This window comes from Lycorma delicatula, chromosome 12 (genome assembly GCF_047948215.1).
Source record: "Lycorma delicatula isolate Av1 chromosome 12, ASM4794821v1, whole genome shotgun sequence".
NCBI lineage: Eukaryota > Metazoa > Arthropoda > Insecta > Hemiptera > Fulgoridae > Lycorma > Lycorma delicatula.
Window position 1 is genome coordinate 30,065,691 of NC_134466.1, and position 25,255 is coordinate 30,090,945.

Here is a 25,255-nt window from a genome sequence, read left to right on the forward strand (position 1 = left end):
TTCTGTAGCCATGTTATTTCTGATTATAATAGAGTACACTGTACTGGGTTCAATAATATTTGCTGATCAGTGGGAAATATAAAATAGTACACGTAATTTGAACAGAATTCCATTAATCCGCTTATGGTGGCACTTACTCAAAAAATACAATGACCATGGGGAGGTAGCCAAAATTAAAATGTGTCAAAAGTCAGGCAAAGAAAAGAAAGAGAATTTCTGGACAGATATTAATGCGAATTCTTATGGTGGATAAAAGTGAAAACGTATGATCGCAATGTGTTTCAAGCAATTTTGGAAGATATTGCCACTTTTTGGCCTACGCAATAAATATTTATGTTTAAAGGCCTATGGTCGGATTCTGTTATACATGTCTTACAACACTAAGAAATGAGCTGAGTTATAATCCTGAGAATATCCTCTGGAAGCATATAGTTAATATTCAATGTTTCAAATATCTAAGTGTTAAGTTTCATTAATTTTTTTATTTAATAATTTCAATTTGTAATTTTTTTTAATATTTAAAAACGTATGGAAGCTTTGCACATTTATTTATATGCACAGTTTTTATTAATCTTTTTAAACTTGAAGGAATAATCTATGGATTTAAAAAAAATATTTTTTTCCAATATGCTAGTACAATTTCATGCCTGAAATAAGCTCAAATTAAATGTGGGGGAGAATAATGGAGCGTAACCATGTTTTTAATGAATTCAATCTATCTTCCTATTCAGATGTTTATTTGTTTCACATTTTTGTGCATGGTGATTTATGATGGCATTCAAAAAAATTTTTTTAAGACGATCAAATTTAATATGCTATACAGGAATGAAGATTTTTACATGAATCTATTCTAAATTTCTCCATATATTCAGTGGAAGAATAATAACGCATTTGTGTGAGATAACAAAAACTTTCAAAAACACTACAGTCATTCCCAATTATTTGTAAAATCCCATCCCAGGCGTTCAAGAAAAAGTCAGGACTGAATTCTTCACTAAGAAAAATATGTTTCTACTCTTGCTTGTAGTAGTGTGAAATACAGTAGTTTTGCATTTTGAGTATTAAAGTTCAAATGATGCAATGTACTAATAATGTTCTGACTTATAATAAGCTTATTTTTGACAATTGTTAGCATAGCTGTACATTATGTTTTAATGTGTCTTTTATTCATTACCTATTAATATCTGAATATGAATCACAATATTTGAATCATATGTGTAATGCACATTAATATCTCATATTGAACGCAAATTTAAAATGACTGTTTCATGTACAGTAACTATATCCTTGCTTATTCATATTAATTACAGCTTTCATGAAAAAGTTGTAAACCAGTATAAATGTTTAATAACTTCATTTTTAAAAACACTCATTTTATATATTTGTCATTTTTAAGAATTATTTTTGTTAATAATTATGATTTTATTAAAATTTGTAGGTCATCATAAAAATTTTATCACTACAAAATAATAAAATATTTACCAGAAACTTTCTAAGTACATAACTATATGCTTCCAGAGGATATTCTCAGGATTATAACTCAGCTCATTTCTTAGTGTTGTAAGACATGCATACCAGAATCCGACAGTAGGCCTTTATGGGGCTCCTGGAATCATATTCCACCTAAGTATAATTATTATGTTGGGGGAATAAAATTAAACTTTTTATTTCAAGAAAATATCTGATCCTAACAGAAATCTTCATCCTTAGTTCAAATACGTGTTTCTTTCACCCAAGTTCTTTTGGTAAAAGTTAGATATGAAAGAAATATGTATACATATAAATGGCATATCTCATTACATCTAAAATGCTTAACATCTGGAACATTTCTCTTTATCATACAACAATACTCAGCAAATACCCTGCTGATTTCTTGGCCGAGAGCATTTCTTGGTACCTCTTTTCCTTGACAGTGATATCTTGATGTAAATTTTCTCAGTATTCATCACTGATGACACTAAGAATGTCTGGGAAGAAATTTAGATGGAAATCCAAGAAATTAATTTTGAGAAACTTTTTACTCCCTATAGTGTTACAGGATAATCTTCCACAACCTCATAGTAGTTGGAAATATGATTTTCTAAAAATGTTCAAACCCTTTTAAATGATCCACATTGATTTTTCAACTTTACTTTAAAAAATATTTTTTAAAGTAAATTTAGAGCAAATATTCCAACTCACAAAACTTTATGAGTTTCAAATCAAAACTTCTTTGATTTTAGTAGCACTACCACCAGGAAATATTCCTTCTAATATTGAATTCAGCTCTACTTTTATCCTTCAGCTAAACAAAGTTTTTAAAAGACCTAATAGCATGCGAATGCGAATTTGAGATAGAAGAATCAATGATAGTTAACCAGTGAGGAATGTATAACATTTATCTACTCAAGTGTAAATGATTTACAGTTTGATCATTCCCTGATAAAATAATTTTTGTTGTCCCTGCTGTTCCAATCACACTAGAAACAACAAAATTTAATCTAACTGAATTACAAACCAATTAACAATGCAGTGACTTTTAAATTGCATCATACAATTAAACAACACTTATAAAATTGAATTTTTTCCTATAGAATTTTAATATTTTCATGTGACATAACCTAACATGAAACGGGAAACCTAATCTAATGGGAAGAAAATTTAATTCCATGTGCTTAAGGGCAGCCTTCAAACTACTTTTTGAAGAATCAGTGAACAGTTCCTAGTGTGTTTGTTTTATGAATATGACTACGTACATCCTTCATAGCACAAATCTTCTTTAAAACAAGCATTGCATTTATTAATAGTATTTATTTAAATAATAATTTATAATAGTAATTTATTTAAATTCACTTGGAATATATACAATATGATGATAATAAACATGCAATAAAAAGTTAAAAATACAGATTCAATAAATCATTTTTAACAGTACACATCAAGCCTGCTCCTAAAAGTAAATACTTGAGCTGAGAGTAAGAATAATGATAAACACTGAGTAACCAAAGAACAAATCTTATCAAAACCATAATTTACATGTGAAACAATATTAGTTAAATACCACTCAAGTAGAAAGGAAATAATTTATAAGAAACAAACAATATACTGTAAATCAAATACTAACACAATATAACTTATAGCACATATACCATAGAATAAACAGTGCAATAAAATCTTTTATAAAAATATCACTTAGAGTAAAAACAAAAACATCCAAATTAAATTAATTAACACACATTGTAAAAATCCTAGTCATCATTCACACAGAAATCCTTCAAATATTTCCTTAAGGAATGAGTAGAAACAAAATTACCCAAATCAATATCAAGCATTAACAATAATAATTGATGCAGCATTGTATAAACTTCTCCTGAAGAGAACTCTATTAGGAAGAAGTACACAAATATTACTCATCAAAGAATGCCTAGTTATGTAGGAATGATTATAATAGAATTTGCTAATTTTTATAAACAAATAATACAATTTTAACAAATAAATTTTTAAGATTATCAACTTTAAACAAAAAATAAAGCAAATTACTAGAAAAATTATATGATTAAATGAAGATAATATACGATTTAACCAGCAAAACTTTTAATATGAAATTAATTAGTAACTAATGAATTATATACTCAAAGCGTGTTCCCCCAAATCAAAATGCCATATGAGAGTAATGCCTGAACAAATGCACAATAAACCATTCTAAGTTGGGTATAAGACAAGATAAGCTTAAGTATCCTTAACTTATAAAAGAGCCCGCTAACTTTCTCAACCAAATTATTTATTATGATAATAACCAATTTCAGATTCAGATTAGCTTTCATTACAATATTATCCGAAGAACCATCACCAAAAAAATGGCTGTGTCATCAGCAAAACAAACAGATTTTTCCTTAATATTCAAATTGAAAATGTCAGTCACATACACCATGAATATATATGGTGACCAGGAATAAAATCGAACCCAGAACAGTACTCTGTGGCTCCAGCAATCACAGGAAGATATCAATAAATACACCATTCAGTTTAATACATTGTGTTCTGTTACTTAAATATGACTTTAATAAATTCAAAACAATCTCCCAATTACCAATATTAATGGTCACTATTATCAAACATAACCAGATTTGTAAGAGTAAATAAGGCATTATCAGTACCACTGCCTGATCTGAATCCAAATAGATTTTTGCTAAATAGATTATACTTTTCAAAAAATGCAGCCAATTCAAATTTAACATTTATACTTTTCCTTAATTTTAGACAAAGACAAGGTCTGAGCTATGGGTCTATAATTTGTTGGGTTCTTTTTATCACCAGTTTTATATAGTGGAATTACTATTGCCAATTTAACCAATGCCTGTTTAAAAAATTTAGGGAAAACACCATTAACAAAAAAATGACATTAAAAATAAGAACAAGAGGCAAACAAATAAAAGGATTAAGCACTTTTAGGATGTAATTAGAAAACCCATGAGTTACAAAAGTATTATTATCCTTTAATTCATTAATTAATTAAAAAATTTCATCAGATGTAACCAGCTGAAAAAAAAAAAAAAACAGAACAATAAGCCCATTATATTTTATCTTCTCATGTAAGGGGTGAATTTGTTAAAAGATAACATTCTTTCCATCCTCCACATGTACTCGTAGTTCAAATATACTGTTTATTTTAGAGGAGGAATTAGTAACTTCATTTGTACAATTCCAAATTAACTTACTCAGGCACTTAGCATTTATAATTTTTTTTAAAATAATAATTATTTTTGTAACAATCTAATCAAAGAGCTTAAATTATTTCTATAGATTTTACATCTACTAACTATGGCAATAATTAAAAGGTTGTCTTCTAACTTTTTTATACATTTTTTCTGTTTCTAATAGATGTTAAAATGCCTTTAGAAATCCATGGCTTTAATCTAATAAAATTACGATGACTAGATATAGGTTTAATGAAAGATACATTTTTAATACAATTTTCCAAAACATTAAGAAAATTATCTAATGCTTCATCCAAATCGTGGCATTCAGTTACAGAAGTCCAACATTCATTTTCAATGTCAGCTTTCAGTTTCATCTCATCTACACAAATAAGACAATCTCTACCATTATTTAAACTAAAACTATCAGTATTATATCCAGCAAAACCATCCTTTTTAACAGTCTCCAATGATCCTACAATAGAAAAATGGTCAGCAATAGTGACACAAATAAAGACAAATTTGTTAATTCCACGATTAATGACCACCAATTATTGTTCAAGTATTTATTGTTAAGTATTGTTCAGGATTTGACAGACCACCAAGTGAATCAAAATAAAACCAAATATGGTGGCCATTATTACGTGATGAAGAACCATTATTATAACATACAAATGACTAATAAATATACTGTTTAACTAAACATATATTTATCAGTTTACAAAACTTTTAGTAAATCATAGTAAAGAAAACTTATAAATTCTGTGACTGATCGCATACAATAGAATTACTTAATTTAGATCCACGATTTAAATTAGTACAAATCGACAAAGTGAAGTTCATATTCTAGGGGGGAGTGCAGCACTGTTGTTTTGTTTGACTGAGATGGAAATATAAACAAAAGTACAGTTTGGGCTTAGTCCTAATGAAAAAAGTGACATGCTTGTCAATCCATTCTAAACAAGAAATGCTGTCCATTTAAAATAGGTTACTGTATTTTATTTGTTTTTATTAATAATCACACGTCTACAAATTATGTAATGCTTATAACAAATTACATGCCTTAAACTTCTAACCCATAATTCTATGACCCACACATCTCCGTTTTGATTAAACAGTTTTGATTATTAAATCAAAACATTTGATGTGAGAAATTTATACTTTATTTACTTGTATGTACTTTTTATTTTTTCATTTGTAACAGAGCAAATGAAAAATTCATTGTTTAAACAAAAATAGTCGTAATTAAGCAGAATAAAAACTGTGATGTTTTATTATTAAACATTGAAATTAAAATGACATTATTTAATTCATTAATAAACATAAAACCTAATAAATAATATAATGTTATGTAATACTATCATGATATACGTCTGCGTTCATACATACAGACAATAATGATTAAAACAGCGATCTAACCTCATGGCAGAAGTCAGAATTACTTTACTAGTACCGCTGGAATGTGACTGTACAAAACAGTACTTAATAAACTCTCCAGATATGAACTTTGCTTTGTCGACATGTATCTCTGAGTAGCAAGGTAACAAATAAATTTTTATTATTTTTTATTTTTTAAGTTAACTTTTTTTTAAATACCCAGTATGTTACTGTTTGATGTATCTTCAATTCTATTTTGAGATTTCGAGTTGAATTTCATCAAACTGTTGTTTTTTTAACTGATTTAACTGACCGTCAGATATTTTAAAATAATTTTCTTTTTTGAAGCAAAAACAGTAATAAAAACTTAAATATGTCTCATTTTTTTTATTTGTAATTTTAAATGTAAATTGAATTATAAGTTAATAGTAGTACTAGGTAGCATACAAAAAATTGATAATGTACTTGAAATAATAAAATTTAAAAGAGAATGTACTACAGCTTGTTTTAATAGTGAATGTTCTTATGTAAATTAAATACAGAAGGTGAAACAATTTTTTTAATTCGTTAGTTTAAAAATAAAAGCATTAGTTTATAACAGATTATACTAATTTTATTAAAAAAGGAATAAGTAAAACTGAAATAAATTCAATTGGTAAAATTTTTATTCTACAATTAGAACTATTTCAATTAATTGATGGAGAAATAAAGATAAGTTCATTTAATAATAATATAGAAAATGTGTCCACGGATACGATAAAAATCAAGGGTTACACTTACAAAGAAATAAGTACAATATTACATCACGGATCTTAGATTCGTAAAGGTCATTATACGAGTTTTGTTAAAAAAGGAAAAATATGGTATGAAGTACACGATGTGACTATTAACAAAAAAGATTGGCCGTGAAATTAAAAATATGTATATTTATTTGTTTTAGAAAGGCAATAAATTCTAATAATAGATCTATAAGATAACAATCAGTAATTCATAAAAAAAATAGAAGAATAATCTAACAAAAAACGCAGGGTATTTGCCGGCCTCCATGACGCGAGTGATAACGTCTCGGCCTTTCATCCGGAGGTCCCGGGTTTGAATCCCGGTCAGGCATGACATTTTTCACACGTTACAAAAATTGTCATTCATCTCTTACTCTGAAGCAGTACCTGAACGGTGGTCCCGGAGGTTAAAAAAGGTATAATTACTTCCGTTCAGAAAAACAAAAATTTCTGTAATGTAAATAAAACTGTGTTTAAAAAAATGATACTGATATCAAAAAAGGTAAGACACTACATTGATATTATCAAAATCTGCTGTTAATTAAGAATAAAACAAAAAAAAATACTTGTTAAATATATGTAACAGACAATAGATATGCAATAATAGATAATAAACAATGTTTAAGCGTTCAATAAGCCAAAAATAGAAAAATTTGTAACGGAACTCTTATCGGCCGATTTCATTTATTAAACAACGTAAGAATTGTATTATTATTTCTGTAAATGTGATATGAATCACATAAATGAAATCGGCCGGAAAGAGTTTTGTAACAAATTTTCTTATTTTTTGTTTATTATATCGAAAATATTTATTTTCAACATTGTTTGTTGTCTATTATTGTATAACTATTGTCTACTACATTTATTTAACATTTATTTTTTTTAAACGAAATTCTAAATTAATAACAGAAATGTAGTGTTTTACCTTTTTTGATATCAGTATCATTTTGTTAAAAACAGTTTTATTTATATTATAGAAATTTTTATTTTTGAGCGGAAAAATTATATCTGCGAGACTTACTGTACGATTTACAATTTCATTGCAATTTTTTTTATGTTTTACTGAAAAAAACAAACACAACATTGTTCACATCATTGAGAATTATTAATTAAATTCACTCAACAATTGATTAGAAACCACATAAGAATAATCAGATATTAACCAGTAAATCGTGGATAACGATGTTCTTTAGTGGTTGGGTTTCCATTAACCACACCTCTCAGTAATGGTCAACCTGATACTGTACATTTTTTTTCCAGGGCGAAAAATGCTTTCGATTTATCATTGTCCGGACATGATATATTTGTTGTAAAATACTAAATATTAAAAATTCATAATTAAAAATTAATTCAAATCTAAAACCCAGGAACGTAAAATATATCTTTAAATGAAAACACCTGCAGCGTTTGCTAAAATAGAAATAAAAACGCAAAGATGTATCACGCTATATATCTCCACTAAGATAATAAAATAACCATCTGTTTTTAAAAAATTGCATAAATAGCTGAAACACATTACATTAATTCAAATATTTGAATATAAACGGGCGGTCCTAAGAAATCATAAAACATAAGGTAACTTCGTTTCATTATCCCCTAGAATAGTTTGGTTGTTAGCCGCTGGTTTAAATTTGCGACGCAATGCCTCATTACAGATACAATCCACAAGGATGTGGTGCACTCTTAATTGACAGTCACAGAGAGCACAAAGCGGTGCATCTGTTTGCGTCATCAGATAGCCATCAGTGAGTCTAGTGTGCCCTATTTGTAAATTGCAGATAATAATTTCCTTTCGACGATTATTTCTGCATGAGGAGATCCACGGTGAAACAGCGTTCTTAATTGGTAGTGACGGCTCGTAGCAAAAATTAGTGGGGGTGGCTGCTCTAAAGGCCCAGAAAATTGTTTTCTGGGCCTTTTCAAGACTTTGGTTAAAGTTTTCTGTAAAATAAAAAGAACCGAAAATTGCATCAAATTTTTTTTTTTTTGTCTTCAGTCATTCGACTGGTTTGATGCAGCTCTCCAAGATTCCCTATCTAGTGCTAGTCGTTTCATTTCAGTATACCCTCTACATCCTACATCCCTAACAATTTGTTTTACATATTCCAAATGTGACCTGCCTACACAATTTTTTCCTTCTACCTGTCCTTCCAATATTAAAGCGACTATTCCAGGATGCCTTAGTATGTGGCCTATAAGTCTGTCTCTTCTTTTAACTATATTTTTCCAAATGCTTCTTTCTTCATCTATTTGCCGCAATACCTCTTCATTTGTCACTTTATCCACCCATCTTATTTTTAACATTCTCCTATAGCACCACATTTCAAAAGCTTCTAATCTTTTCTTCTCAGATACTCCGATTGTCCAAGTTTTACTTCCATATAAAGCGATACTCCAAACATACACTTTAAAAAATCTTTTCCTGACATTTAAATTAATTTTTGATGTAAACAAATTATATTTCTTACTGAAAGCCCGTTTAGCTTGTGCTATTCGGCATTTTATATCGCTCCTGCTTCGTCCATCTTTAGTAATTCTACTTCCCAAATAACAAAATTCTTCTACCTCCATAATATTTTCTCCTCCTATTTTCACATTCAGCGGTCCATCTTTGTTATTTCTACTACATTTCATTACTTTTGTTTTGTTCTTGTTTATTTTCATGCGATAGTTCTTGCGTAGGACTTCATCTATGCCGTTCATTGATTCTTCTAAATCCTTTTTACTCTCGGCTAGAATTACTATATCATCAGCAAATCGTAGCATCTTTATCTTCTCACCTTGTACTGTTACTCCGAATCTAAATTGTTCTTTAACATCATTAACTGCTAGTTCCATGTAAAGATTAAAAAGTAATGAAGATAGGGAACATCCTTGTCGGACTCCCTTCCTTATTATGGCTTCTTTCTTATGTTCTTCAATTATTACTGTTGCTGTTTGGTTCCTGTACATGTTAGCAATTGTTCTTCTATCTCTGTATTTGAACCCTAATTTTTTTAAAATGCTGAACATTTTAATCCAGTCTACGTTATCGAATGCCTTTTCTAGGTCTATAAACGCCAAGTATGTTGGTTTGTTTTTCTTTAATCTTCCTTCTACTATTAATCTGAGGCCTAAAATTGCTTCCCTTGTCCCTATACTTTTCCTGAAACCAAATAGAATAGCTGAAAGCAGGATAATAATCTAATTCTACACTTTATCACATTCAATAACACGGTACAAGGTTTTTAAGCACATTGTACTTAAACCGGTATTTGTTTAACCGAATATATAATTTCTGTTTTCGATTAGGGCTGAAAACATTTTCGAATCGTTAAAATAGTTGTTTAATCGGTGGATATTCTTAGCTTTGTATACCGATTACAAACTGTAGCCTTAGAAATATTTATTAATAATATTATGAATTTTCTTACCGAATAATGTAAAACCTAAAATTAAGTTAAAATTTCGTTTATAATGAATAAAAAATATAAATTTCATAAGTTCAATATTCAGCGTGTGATTTAATAAGTTAAGTATTTGAATTACCTAATAATAACAAACAAATCACCTCTCAAAAACAGAATTGGCACGATTTCCTAGAACTGAGACGTATTTTAGATTATTTGCCGATTTGTTTGAAGCTCGATGGGTAACTTGTAACTCGCTGTATAACAAATTAAAAAAATAAGAATTTTTTATTCGAATTTTTTTCTAGAAACCTGAGTTTTTTTTTCAAACAAATAAAGAAAATTTCCCTTTTTTTATTACGTTAATAAAACTTTCCAGATATTAAAAATACAGTCGAGAAGAAATATTTATAAAGTGAACTTATTTCTGATTTACTCGAAAAATTACTTGTAACGAATGAAATTCTATAATCAACTGAGAATATAGTTCTTATCAAATTTAACATTTTACAAATTTTACCGCAATTATATAGAAAAATTTAAAATTAAAACCAATTAGTAACAAAATAGATTGCCAAATATATAATACTTTGATTATTATAGTTTTTTGTAATTCATTTATAAGATATTATTGTGAAACTAATTATCTCTTCCATTACTTTATATAAATGGTTTACTTAGGTTAGATCAAAGAATGTAATAAATAAAAAGCATATTTAATTAGTAATACTGATATTTTCTCTTTATTTTCATGTTTTTTAATACAATAAATTTTAATATTTAAAACATATTACATACATTCTATGGTAAAAGTTCTGTTCTGTTCTTTTGGTGATGATAACCTAAAATAAAGAATATTTTTAACATTAAAAAAATACATATCCTCTATCACTCTTCTTCATTTATCTTACACACACAAACACACACACATTGAAACAAATATTTAAAAGTTTATAACTGATTAATTTCAATAGCTCATAATCACAAATATATATCACTAACACAACCACTGCCACAGTAACTGTATGTGTGACTGGCTGCACCTGCCTCCGGTTACTTGACTAAAAAACATAAAACAAAAAGATTGACTGCTACGGGAAACGCAAGTAACCATACAGCGCGGGTAAACCTGCGACGGATAACTAGTTATAAATATATGGAAAGATAAAATTTTTTATTATTAAAATAATAAGTATAAAAACAAGATTTGTTTTTATTTTTAAATTTATAATCTTTTCAAACATGCAATTAATTTTGTTTTGTACTCGGCGTGTTTTGCGATATCGACCTACCTAAATTGAATGCATTGAAAGTTTATAATGTGCAATTTTATGAGAAATCTCATTCTTCATAAAAGTAAATGTTTCCACGTTCCGAGATTATACAACATGAAATTTTACTCCTATTATGGCGTTTAGAATCGCACAGTTAAGGGAATTACAAACGTTAACGAGAAAGATATGTATCTCGAATTGAGTTTTTATAATGTATTTTACAGTTTATCATTATTCATTATTAGCGTTTTTCACGATTTGAGTTAATTGTGTTAATCATTGACTAGACATTTTTGATATTAATATTTAAAACGAATTTGTTTACAGATATTTATGGTATTATCTATTGTAACTTTTACTTGTTTAATCTTGAGGAACGTCTTTAGACGATCATTTTTCATGCCAAAGTGTGTCATAAAATTTTCTTGAGGTTCCAAAAATCAATTGAGAATAAACAGTTACAGGAAAAAACAAATTTTAAGAAATTTCGCGTATATTTTTAAAATTAAATTAAATGGAGAATTAAAAGAATAAAACAAAAAAAAATTTTTTGCTATGTAGTTTATTTACAATCGGTTTCATATTTGTTTATAATTGAGAGCATAAATAAGTAGACTGAGAAATAAAACGACACCCAGAGATACTCCTCGTGAAATACTGACAGTAACTGTTTACATTACTTCTCTTCATAACGAATATTTACAACAAAAAAAAAAAAAAAATATATATATATATATATATATATATATATATATATATATATATATATATAAATAAAAAAATACTTAAATATAATTACAATGGAAAAAAATCAAAATTAACTATTAAAATAGGAAACAAATTATTAACGAAGTTCAACAAGTGATATAAAGAAGTAAACTCAACACAATTAGCAGACACAATAACGATTCATTATTTAATAATATCATTCGAAAGCACGATTGACTACAACACAATACCAATACTCCTCAAACAATTACAATAGGTGGCTGAATTCTCTCTCATAGCAGGTAAAAAAAAAAAAAAAAAACAATATAAAACTAGCTTGTCAGTAATAATTGATACTTTAATACTGAAAGTTAAAATCCGTTGCTAAGCAGTATAACCCAGGTATAACAAGAATCGCCTCTTTAGACGTCTAATATCCCTACTGATTTCAACAGATTTATCACTAGGTTCACGTGTTCATTTAGTTTAGATAGTTATACGATGGAATTGATCACAAATGTACGGCATCCTTAGATATTCCTGGATCTCATCGTTACTTACAAACCATGGCACTTCTGGTAAGAACCAAAAAAACGTTTTTGGAACCTCTGGTTGATTTCTACGTTGCTGTTGCACAACATTCCCCATAGCTATACTAGTATGCCGTAGCTCCATATTGGTTTACTTTATATAATAGTAATTCATTTAATAGAGATAAAGGAGTTTTTCTACCCAGCAACCAGTATATTCGCTTAAACGTGTCTAATTGCTTTCTTTTATTTTTTTATATGATCTCTCCATGTAAAAGATAATCCAGTTACAATCCCAGATACGGTACAGCGTTCGTTGGGGTGAAAACTATATATGGGTGGACAATCATCTCTTCTTATCATAAACATTACACGATGTGACTTAACCGGATTTACAGTTATCTTCCATTTAAACAGCCGTTCGTGGATAAGGTGCGATGCAGATTGTAGTTTACTTGAGGGCAAAGTTGTAGGGTCGTTAACTGCCAACATAGCCATGTCATCGAAGTCACGGAAGATTGTCACGATGTCCAGACTGGGAAGATTTTCAGTGTAAATTAGGTATAAATTGGACATAATACTGAACCTTGCGGGATACCTCAATGGGTATCGATAAAGCTAGATAACTGCTGATTATACTGCGAAAAGCGTCATTCCAAGTAATTTCGTAATACCAAATAAAACGGTTGAAGTAAACTTGATTTTAACTTATAAAGAAGCCCAGATAATCAGAACCGGTCAAAGGCTTATTGCACATCTAGGAAAGCCGCAAAACAAAATTCCTTTCTTTCCAGACATTCATAGTTAGTTAATAAAAATTCTATGTATCTGATGAATGATTGAACGGCCGCTTCTAAAGCCAATCTGGAATAATGTCACTGCTTATCAGAGTCGGTCCCAGCCTGGAACGGAATAGCCTCTAACAGATCTTAGAAAGGATAGCTAGTAAACTTAAAGGTCTGAATGAGCACACGTCGTGGACACGTTTACCTAGTTTCAAAACCATAGTTATTTGGGATATTTGCTGAGGTAGAATTTCATTAATCGGGTGAGTTATGTAGAGTACTACCAAAGGTGGTAACATAAATAATATTTTTCCGGCGATTAAGTCAAAGCCTGGAGCCTTTTATAAGTTCCTTATTATTTTAAATTCTTCCGATATGTCTACAGATGAGAAGGGGTTTATTGGAACGCAGGAAGGAATTGGACTATTTAAGATTCAATAATTTCTTCCTTGTTACCCCATCTCTTCTCATGTTGCTGAATGACTTTGTATAGGTGAGCGGCAAGTAATTCGACGTTTTGGCTGTCACTGCAAGTCCACCGATTTGACGATCCAATGGTAGAGACAATAGAGGAGGCCCGTTTAAATTTTCTGTAGTTCCCATAAGAAATTAAGAAAGAAGATATTTTCACCATAGTCTCTAAATAAGTCATTTTTTAGTTAATAAATGATTTTATTAATTTCTCAATCTGCGTTACCTCAATCTAAAAAAAGATTTTAACTTTCAAATATGCTGTCTTATTTCATCTTTTATACTTCTCATGGAAAGTATATTATCTAATCCTCAGTACTGAAGAACTAAATCTGAGAGTTCAGAATGGGTTTAATCAAATAAGTAATACTCCAGGAATTTTTGAACGGGTAAAACTGCCTCTAAGAAGAAGAGAGTAGAGAAACTTTCTGTAAAATCGAATGGTTCAATGTAATTTCTAATTACATTGTACATCTCCTTTGACTGACTTTTAAAATAATTATAATAATTACTGCTATTTCAAAAATAAAAGTTTATCTTAAACCCAAAGTTGATTATTTTTGGCATTATTACATACTTTGAAACTAATTAATTGATTTTCAAAACTCAGGAGTCATTTTGTTCACATAAAAGTGGCTAACGTTTTTGCAAAAGGAGGTAATATAATAAAACTGTGTATTACCGGGATATAAAGTGAAAAATTAACATTAGCCGTTTTAAAATTTGTGAATATTTTTACATTGTAATATTTTGTTTATTATACAACGTTTGTATAAATATGTGTATGAAATATTATTGCGGCTTTTCTATTCGATATGAGATATAAAGTTTTCATTAATAAAAACAAAATGGAAAAAAGGAAAACGTAGGGGAAATTGATTGTTCATCTAAAAACGTAGAATCCAAAATTGTATAGCCGCCCCACCATTTTAGGTACATACCTGTATATTATCATCATAAATTAAACAATTATTTAGCAACTACGTGTTTTAAGAAAAGGAAGTATTTCAGCCGATTTTGAAGTAGAGAGTTCTAAATTTAAAATCCTAGAAAATACAGTTAGTTACTTTTATATGGATTTAAATACTAAATCGTGAATAACGGTGTTCTTTGGTGATTAGGTTTCAATTAACCACACAACTCAGGAATGGAAAACCTGAGACTGGACAGGACTATACACTTCATTTACATTCATACATAACACCCTCTGAAGTAGTACCTGACCGTGGTTCCGGAGGCTAAACAGAAAAAGAGAGAGAGAAAACACAATTAATAATAAAACTAATAACAATTAAAAAACTGTTATTCATTTTGTTATGTTACCTTTGATAAATATCTATTACTGTTTTACATGTACATCCTTTGGCAGATGGATTCTTCATATACCACTGTTCGTAATAATCACGAAATACTTCTTCTCGAATAAAACTGTTCGTTAAAATTTCATTCTTGCATAATAGCGGTTGAAAATTTTTCATCTCTAATATTACTAAGTAAGACGTAGCAATCGTTTTATGTAGAGCTAATTCGTATACAAATTCTTTATCATTTATTATTTCCATAAGATGCGATGTAATGTGCATATCCCAACATTCCTCTTCCAAATATGATATTATATTAACACACTGATACCAAGTATATTTTTTCTGCAGACACATGTTTACGTACTGTGAAAAATAAATAAAATTTAAATTAAAAACAGTTCAAGCTATATATTCAGATATATATATCTTACAAATATAAAAAAAATTGGGGAAAATTAATATGAAACGGCTAAAAAACCTACAACATAAATGCAAAAGACTTAGTTGTAGGTAACAGATTTAAAAAAAAAATTATTTTTCCTAAATCCTTTTGAAGAAAATAAAAATTAACTTTTTTAGTGATGCCTTCCCTTTTAACGAATTTTGAAAAAACTTATACGATTAAGTTCCCATATATAGAAATATTTAAGCAAAATTTGAAGTAAATCGGTTAAGTTAATTCTGAGATATAAGGCTAAATTCTGTGCGAGACACTTATGTTCATACTGACGCATATACATACATATATTATTTTGATGTAGATGAACTATTTGGATCCTAAAACGATATCTAATGATTTGCATACATCCCGATACCCAATTTTTGAAATGATCACTATACTTTCCCCTGTAACATAGCTATTCTAGCTTTAATCATCGGAAAAATAGTAGATAACAGATACGGATAGATATGGTATCCAAAGATAAAAAAAATGAAACTGCCCTTATCATAGGTCCCCTATGACTGCCCCAACAATTCATTTATATGAATTGTTCGAGGAGAAACCGTGGCAAACCTTGATTAGACCAGCATCACAGAATTTTTTTCTATCAATGCATAGGCGAATCGCCTATTCCGGTTTACTCTTGTTATAATACATAACAATTTTTATGAGATGATTGGCATATCCTATTTTACTCATAATACTCCACAGAAACGATCTTTTAATTCTACTACAAACCTTTTAATAATCAATGAAGGAAAGATGCGTTTGTAAGTTAAATTCCCGTCTTTTTTCTATCAATAATTTCAAAGAGAATACATCGTCAACACATGATCGACCCTTCTGGAAACTTGCCTGCTCCTGCAATAGCGAAAAATCAGTGATAGAATGTAATCGATCATTAAAGTTTTTCCATATATCTTATGCACCGTATCCCGTAGACTAATACCTCTATATTTTAATGCAACCCCCTCCATAATCTGTCACCCCTCTCAAAAACGGAAATAACCTTTGCTTTCCTTCATTCATCAGGTATTGTGCAACGTGTCCAAACAAATATAAGTCTGGACTTAAAGAATATACCATCGCTTTAATTTGTTCTGAGGTTATATCATCTAATCGTGCTGCCTTTCGGATTTTTATGGACATGGTAGCTTTTTGTAACTCCTGAAATGTTATTTCATTCGCTCTCTTTATATATCTCCTTTTCTGATTACTTCTGCAACCTTTGAATGTTTCTAACCTGTGAAGACATGCGCCGATTAACAATCACATAATCTATCAGCGGTTTAACATCTCTTGCTGATAAAGTGTATTTGTTAATATCTTTTTCCGGAATAAGGTATTCTTCGTTTTTAGACTATTGATAATTGCGAATTCTTTCAATTTCAAGCCATTTTCATTCAAATAACTTTTTCCAAAAGTGGTGGTTATATCATCAATAGGTTGATTACCTTCTCTAGGTAAGTCGCTTGACTTTGATCCGTGCTAAGTCCAGGGAGTTGGTGATATCTTAAGGAATTTTTAATAAGCACCGCTGTACTTTTATGTGCCCTACCATCCGAATGATTTGTCGTATATACAAAGTATCCTCGATGCCGAAGATAGTTCCGATCACTGAAGTGTTCTCTGAGATAAGGATGATATCTTAAGAATTCCGTTAGGATGAGAACCTCTAACTTCTCTCGTCGATTAGTTAAGCCATTGATGTTCTAAGTAAAAAAAAATAAAAATCTAGCTATATGCAGATTTTGGTGATCACTAGTTTGAATAAGCATATATAAGCTCCATATTTGTTGAATCAGGAACCCTATGTTAGTGAACAGCTTCTTCAATAAATAATTAATTAAAAACAAAAAAATGTATGCGATTAAAACTAATAATGATTATTTGAAATATAAATGCGTGAAATGTTACTTAAATATATGAAATACAATATACAAAAAATAACCACAAAATGATTCAGAATTCAGTAGGTTTTAGTAATGATAATTATTTAAGCATATATTAAAATTAACATTACACATGCTAAAATCCAATCCCACGTCCGTACAATTACATTTACGCACACGTCCTGGGCGGGCAACGACATACTTCTGTATTTTCACTTATGTCGCCAACGGGGCAATAGTATTGCTCAGGAGGTCCCTGTGGAGTATGGGATTGGCGATCCCGTCTGTCCGAGCTGGTTGCAGTTGTGCTTCTCTGATTCAACTGTCAAAAACCGACAATCGACACGGCTACTCAAACAAAGCCAAAACGATGGGACTCGTAGCCATTCAGGTTGTACTAGATGGTACGCTAAATACGTCCAAAGGGTAGTTATGTCTAGGAAGTGCACAGAAGACGAAATTGTTGACAAGCTCCATGGATAAAGAGTTGTTGCATTGATTGAACACGCGTCACACGGAAAAGTTGTATCTTTCGCGTCGCACGTCCTGACTTTTAACAAACCCAAGTGTCCAGAGAAAATTAAAGCTGGATTTCATAGATTAGATGTTCGTTCTTTCATTCCAACTCCATTGCAGTGTTTTGGGTGTCAGAAATTCGGTCACAAAGTAGCACGATGCGTGATAAATCAAATCTGTTTTTGTGGCGAGACATTGAATACTGATGAACCGTGCAGGATCAACGTTTCTAAGTCAATTGTCATTTGCACTACTCTACGAGATCGTGAAACTGTCCGACTTTCATAGAAGAGATAGGAATTCAGAAGATTAAGACAATAAAAAAAGTCAGCTCTTCGATGCTACGAAAATTGTGCTTAGCAGATCGCCGAAAGTTGCGTTTAATGCTCAGGTTTCAGCAGCTCCTGCAACTTAGACAAAAAGACGTAATCTCTGAACTGGCACTAGCTCTAGTAAACATGTATTATTAATGAGAAACTGAAAAGTCGACCGACTAGAAAAACCGGTATAGATTGGTAGCAAACGTTATTAAAACAAAGATTTATTTTCAACCAATGAATGAGACTTCAACCAGTTGTAAAGCGAAGGAAAATGATGCGAAAGCTCAGAGGAAGGTTGAACCAAATGCATCGTAAGTCAAGGTGTAGATCGAGAAAATTTCTATTCAGGAATCAAGAAGGAAGAGATAATGAAGATGGAAAAAACAAAAAAAAAACGATGACTTAAGGGTAAACCTAAGCGATAAATAATAAGTATTTAGTTAATCTTCTAAGTTTTTGGATGAATTTTCATTAAGGATGAGTTTTTAAGAATTGCGGGATTATTATACGAGTTTTGACAGGTATGACAACATTCCTTTGAAATCAAAATATATTTATAAAAGGCATGGGCTCTATACAACCTTGTCATCTTGCGTTCTTTTGGGGTTTCTAATGTCCTATGGAAAATCTATTTCTAGATGATCTGTTTGACAAGGTTAATCTTCTGACTAGTTCGCTAATGATTTAATAGGGAGAACATTTTTTTTTTTTTTGGGAAGGGAAAAAAGCTTATGACCGGCCATAACAACCACCCAAAAAAATTACATATTAGTATATGTACACATAAGTACATATTGAAAGGGATGTAGAAAATTTAGTTATTATTACATTTTTTAATTATTATTATTATTTAAAAATTCATCGATAGAGTAATACTACTGTTTTTCTGTAAAAGAAAATCTTTAAGATGTACTTTAAATAATTTGAGCCAAATGTATTATAGTATATGGTTCAATAATTTGTTATAAAAGCAACGAAAGGATAATAAGGCCCTTTCTCGTTACCCGAAGACAGTGATGGGGTGCTCCCGCAGAAATTTTTTTTCTGAGCTTTTTCAAGGACATGGTTAAAGTTTTCTTTAAAATAAAAGAACCGAAAAAATGAAACAAATAGAATAGCTGGAAGCAGGATAATAATCTAATTCTACACTTTATCACATTCAAGAATATGGTGCAAGGTTTTTAAGCACATTGTTCTTAAAAACCGTATTCAGTTTAACCGAATATATAATAAAATGTCAATACAGGAAATATTTTTAGTATTATTAGATAATAACTTAACTAAATGTCCGCTTAAAAACACTACAGTCCAGTGGTGCTTAATTTAAGTTTCTACGTACGCAGAAACAAATACATAGTTTTTACTAACTACCTTCTCTTTCACCCTTCCAGCCTGTTTTTGGACAGATTTGGTAATCAAAGAGCCCTTGCTTTTTCCGCCATATTTTAATCACTATTGAAAAAACAACTACATCGGTTTTATATTCCTTCCACCGATTAAATTTGAAAAGGAAACGAACAAGAAACGTTACATACACATACGGAGTAAAAAAAACTACCTTCCACCAATACGCCACGGTCGGCACTGCGGGAGCGACAGTGTTCTTTCTCCCTCGCTGCTTTCTATGTGCGCATGCGCACAATAGCCAAACACTACGCCGCTAGAACTGTGAAGCGCACTGTTCCATACAAAGATTTTTGCATCTTTTTCATAAACTGGGGAATGGCTACTGACATTAAGCTTAAGGATTACATATTGTACAAGTATAAAGAAAAAATTAAACAAAAAAAGAACTCATTATATTAAATGTTACCGATAATATCAAGAGGAAAAAGTGGGTGCTGCAGTTCTACAGTGCCGATACGCGAGCTACCACTGCCCAAAGAATTGAAATGAGGTATAGAAAAATAGTTCTGTTGTCTGGTTTTGTAGATACAGAAAATTTTAAAAAGATACTATTAAGCATAACTTCAACATTATCGAAAGGATTTCGTTAACAGATAATATTTTCTTATTATAAAATACCGTGTCTCCGCACGTTTCTCCCGTTTTCTAAGTTTTAATTTAAAATATTTATACCAACAGAATACTTACTTTTTGTATTATTTGTTTAAACTACTAAAATATAATGTAGTTTTTTCCTGATTTTTTAAATAAAAAAAAAAAAATGTTATTTTATTTAGCACTTACCTTTATTACATCTTCTTCAGTTTCTCCCACTTTTTTGAAATACTTATCCATTCTGTATGCGCATGTAAGAAAAAAATAATGTTTTATAACGTGACGTTTCTTTTTAAAATATTCGCAGAACAAATCGCTTAACGAAAAATATTCTTTTTTATTTGTATGACCCGAAGCTCTTATATCTCTATTGTAACTTTTATCTTTACATTTATCACACGGTTCAGCAACTATTCTACAAACCAGAATTGCCATTATGATGTGTATCAATAAATTCTGTAATCGAAATTATAATGAATGCAATTAAAATATAAGATCTAATTAAATAGTATTTGTTTGAAAGAGTAAATTTACCCAGCACAATCTACTGTATACTAAGAGATCGAGTAGTATTTAAGAGCGTAATATTTAGTTATTTCCCGTTATGTCAGTGATTAGATCACAATTTTCTTACGTAAATGACTGACATGGTTTATCGTTATAGCTGGTATTTTCGAATATTAGAGATGTAAAAAGATATGTTTAATTTTATAATTCTTTTCATACTGATGAAAATGTTTACTTCTAAAAAAATTGTTTTTCTTTTTTTTATACAACATGCAAAGGAACGATTTAGTAATAATAAAGTTAAACAAAGTATTTTAACCGAAAATGTTTACCGATGAAAATTAAAGAAATAAATCTAACGAAATATTTTTGTTTTAATTTCAAATATTTTTCCATTCTGCATTTGTGAAGATTGTCTTTTATGGTTTTTAATACTTTGGATGATTATTTTAAAGGATTATAGAAAAAAGAGATTTACAAAAAAGTAATTGGTACAAAGTTTTATAAGATGCATGGAGAACTATCATGAATTTCAGTTCGTTTTACATATGTGTAGAAAGAAAACGATTTTGTAAATTCAAACTGAAGAAAAATATCAGATGGATAAAAAAGTTATTCATTTTTTTGGTTCTTATTTTTTAATTAATAAATGTTTACATAAGATGTCGATTATAATTTTGGTATGCATTGTTTGAAAGTGATATTTAAACGTTTTCCTGACGGAAATGTTATGCCTGAACGGGTTCGAATTTCGGTCAGGCATGGCATTTTTCATACGCTACGAATTTCCATCGAGCTAATGATCATTACAGCTGATGCTTGTAAAACTCAAAAGAAAAAAAAAATACTTTTAATATTTTTAAAATTGTTTTTTTTTGTTTTTTAATTTTAATAAGATTTTTTTCATGGAGAAAAGGGATTTTTATGAATAAAAAGTTTCATTTTTAATTCTTAATAATATTTAATATTTTAAGTTAAAAAATACCACAGAGAAACATTTTTAGAAAATTTATCAGTCATATAATTATATATAAAGATTTGTTTCTAACAAAACGAGGTACTTTATGACCGTGCTATAACGAGGTTACGGTTAAAACGCGGATAGAAGGATGTCCCCCCCAAAAAAGAACCGTAATTAAATGTAAAAGAAAAGATTTCTACTAGTTAGTAGATTTATAAAAATGTACATTAACGACGTATAAATATTTAGTAATAAACTGAAGAGAATAAATAGATACGCTAATACATTTAGCTCTATGAAATTATACGTAACTGTTAAAAAAAGTCATAAACTCCAAGCAGAAAAATATAACGTCCTAGTTTATCAAATATCTGACTTAAATCTAAGTGTTAAGTTATATACGTTTAGATGTGTTGTATTGTCAGAGCATGGCACGAACTGCTGGAAGATCTTGAAGTAAACCCCTGGAGGGCTGCTTACAAACCGGTCATGGACCGATTTGGACGACCAGTCCCCTCTCATTCTAGTGTGATGGCGCTACGAGTTGTACAGGAACTCGAACTAACAGTAGTTCGAGTCAGAATGAAGAGAGATGACAATTGAACACAAGTTGAGGTTCTCGATCGGGGAGCTCAAGAGTGCTGTGATGACATTCCCCCCCCCCCACCGCAACAAGAGTCCAGGACCAGATTTGGTTCCAGGTAAAATAGTCAAGAAAATGATGGCCAGACACCCCTGGATTGTGTTAGACGCCTTTAATCAGGCTCTAGAGGGCTCTTGTTTCCCAGCGTGCTGGAAAGAGGCATTACTGGTTCTGGTACCTAAGAAGAAGGATACAGAGATGGTAGGGGTCACGTATCGACCAATCTATCTGTTAAACACGATCGGTAAACTATTTGAAAGACTGATTGTTGATCGTATATTGGTGGAGTTAGAAACGACAGGTAGATTCTCCCCCAAGACAATACGGTATTGTGAAGGAGAGGTCCACGGTAGATGTCTTACAATACGTAACTATCTGGTCTGCAGGTCGAGCGGGTGACACCTGGTGTCGAAAGAGGATTCCTTTAGTGGTCCTCCTACACATCAGGAACGCTTTCGCCTGTCTCCCCTGGCCTGTATCAACGAAGCATTACGAGAAAGAAATATTAGTAATTATCTGAGAGGCATAATAAACTCTTATCTACGCCAGAGGAAAATAAATATATGTACCAAAGCGGACAAAATTCCGGTAGAGATATTCGGGGGGGGGGGGGGTTCCACAGGGGTCGGTCCTTGGGCCACTCCTGTGGAACTTGGCCTTCGACGGAGTATTGAGACTGGAGTTTGAAGGGGACGCCGAACTGATAGCTTATGCTACCTGGCTCTCCTGGTCGCCGGCAAGACGGAACAAGAAGTAGAGGATTGTGCATTAGCCGCGGTCGATGGTATACAAAGATGGCTTGAAGTGAGAGGACTGACATTATCGCCTAATAAGTCATCGGCGGTCGCCTTAAAAAGCAGGAGAAGAATCAGAGAAATATGAGTCAGAGTAGGTGACATGATAATCCCCACATCTAGCTGTATTAAATATCTAGGCGTGTGTTTACAAACCAGTAGCCTATATACGGAGCACTTGAGCAGGGTAACGCAGCGACCCGAGGCTGTGATTGGTAAGCTGAACAGGCTCATGACCAGACACAGGGGTCCACGTTCATCGAAAAAGAGACTGATTTTGTCAGTTGCAATGACAATTATTTTATACGCGGTTTCGGAGTGGGCCGAGGCCTTTGATAAGAAGAAGAAGATCTGCTCTGCATAGCAGAGCTGCGATAAAAATTGTGTCTGCATATAAGACGGTATCAAAAAACACACATATGGGAATAAAAAAGGTGATTCACGAAGAATGTAATAAACTTTCAGGATATGTTCTACTGGTGAAAAAAGTCTGATGTGAACACCGCATGACTTGCACGCCTATTAAATTACATATACACATTTTTAAAAGTACATCAAATTTTATTTCACGAATAACTTATGATATTTATCATTTTTTTATTATTAATTATTATTTATTTGAAAAAAATATTTTTATAATCAGAGGTTAATAATTATTAATAAATCAATATATATAAATTTTAAAAAAGTTAAAAAAAAGGAAATGAAATCGGACTCGAACCGATGTGCCTTCCCCTTGTAAGATCCAAATAATTTTATTTTGCTTTAACTCTAAAACCAGTGAAAATAAGTACCACTTATGATATATAGTTGAAAATCTCTCAATGGAAGCTTATAACTGTAGTTAAGAAAAATTCAAAAATCCAAATATTTTGAATTTTGGCCTTTTTTTGAACACTTTTCGTTCAAAAAAGCCCAAAAAGTTTTTTGAGTTAGCGAGATGCACACATACGTATAGATGTCACGCCTAAACTAGTTAAACTGGATTCACGGATGGTCAAAATGGATATTTCTGTTGAAATCTGAAAACCGAAATTTTTCGCGATTACAATACTTCTTTTACTTCGTACAAGGAAGTAAAAATTAAATAAGTTCATATAATCATAAAGTCGGAAACGCTTCTTAAACCGTTTTTTTTGGGTCCGAAAAAGTGTTTTAAAAATCTTAATGAAATGAATTAATTGATAGATGAGAAATTCAGTTACAAAATAAATCAGAATAAAACAATGTTAATAAAAATTTATAAGAATCGTGCGTAAAACTGAATTAATTATTAATAAAGGGAAACAAATATAACAGAATTCATAAATTATTACGAAAGATCGAGGAACTGTAGCAGAATCAGAAAGAAACAAGAACAAGAACGGTGGACATTCATTCAAAATAGTGAACCCATTTTAATTGAGGATGATCTAAAATAAAATTATCAAACGCATAATTACTAAAACAACTTATCTAAACATTAAAAATATCCAAAAATAATTCATTTATAAATAGTTTTAAAGGCTAAAAAATAAATCCAATTACCTGTTTTAATAACATGTCTGATATGTTATAATTGGTGAGAATTACTTTTATTCGAAGAAAGACTGAATCATTAATAACGTAATAAATGGTGTTATAGATCGCTTAATAATGTAGATAGCCGGTTAAATATTTATTATTAGAAGTAATCTTTTTATTTCATATTTTCACATATTCGTTTCTACTGTTATTAAAACATGATAATGAAATATTTTTCCATTAATTGTTATTGTCTTACATTAAAAAGAAAAAAAAACATGAAATTAGCGAGATACTAAGATTATAAACTTACTTATATCTCTTTTTTTTAAATAATTAAAGTATTAATATAAACAATAATAAAAGGCACATTAATATGCAAA

General features: G+C 30.4%; 1 protein-coding gene across 1 annotated transcript; it reads right to left on the reverse strand.

Annotated features, from left to right (window-relative positions):
* Positions 1-10,936: 10,936 nt before the first annotated feature.
* On the reverse strand, positions 10,937-25,081 carry LOC142333199 (uncharacterized). Its single transcript, XM_075380171.1, has 4 exons — positions 24,897-25,081; positions 20,654-20,920; positions 15,313-15,656; positions 10,937-11,063 (listed from the first exon to the last, which is right to left on the reverse strand). The coding sequence occupies exons 1-4, from the start codon at positions 24,909-24,911 to the stop codon at positions 11,012-11,014; spliced, it is 678 nt and encodes a 225-aa protein (XP_075236286.1). The 5' UTR covers positions 24,912-25,081; the 3' UTR covers positions 10,937-11,011.
* Positions 25,082-25,255: the final 174 nt, after the last annotated feature.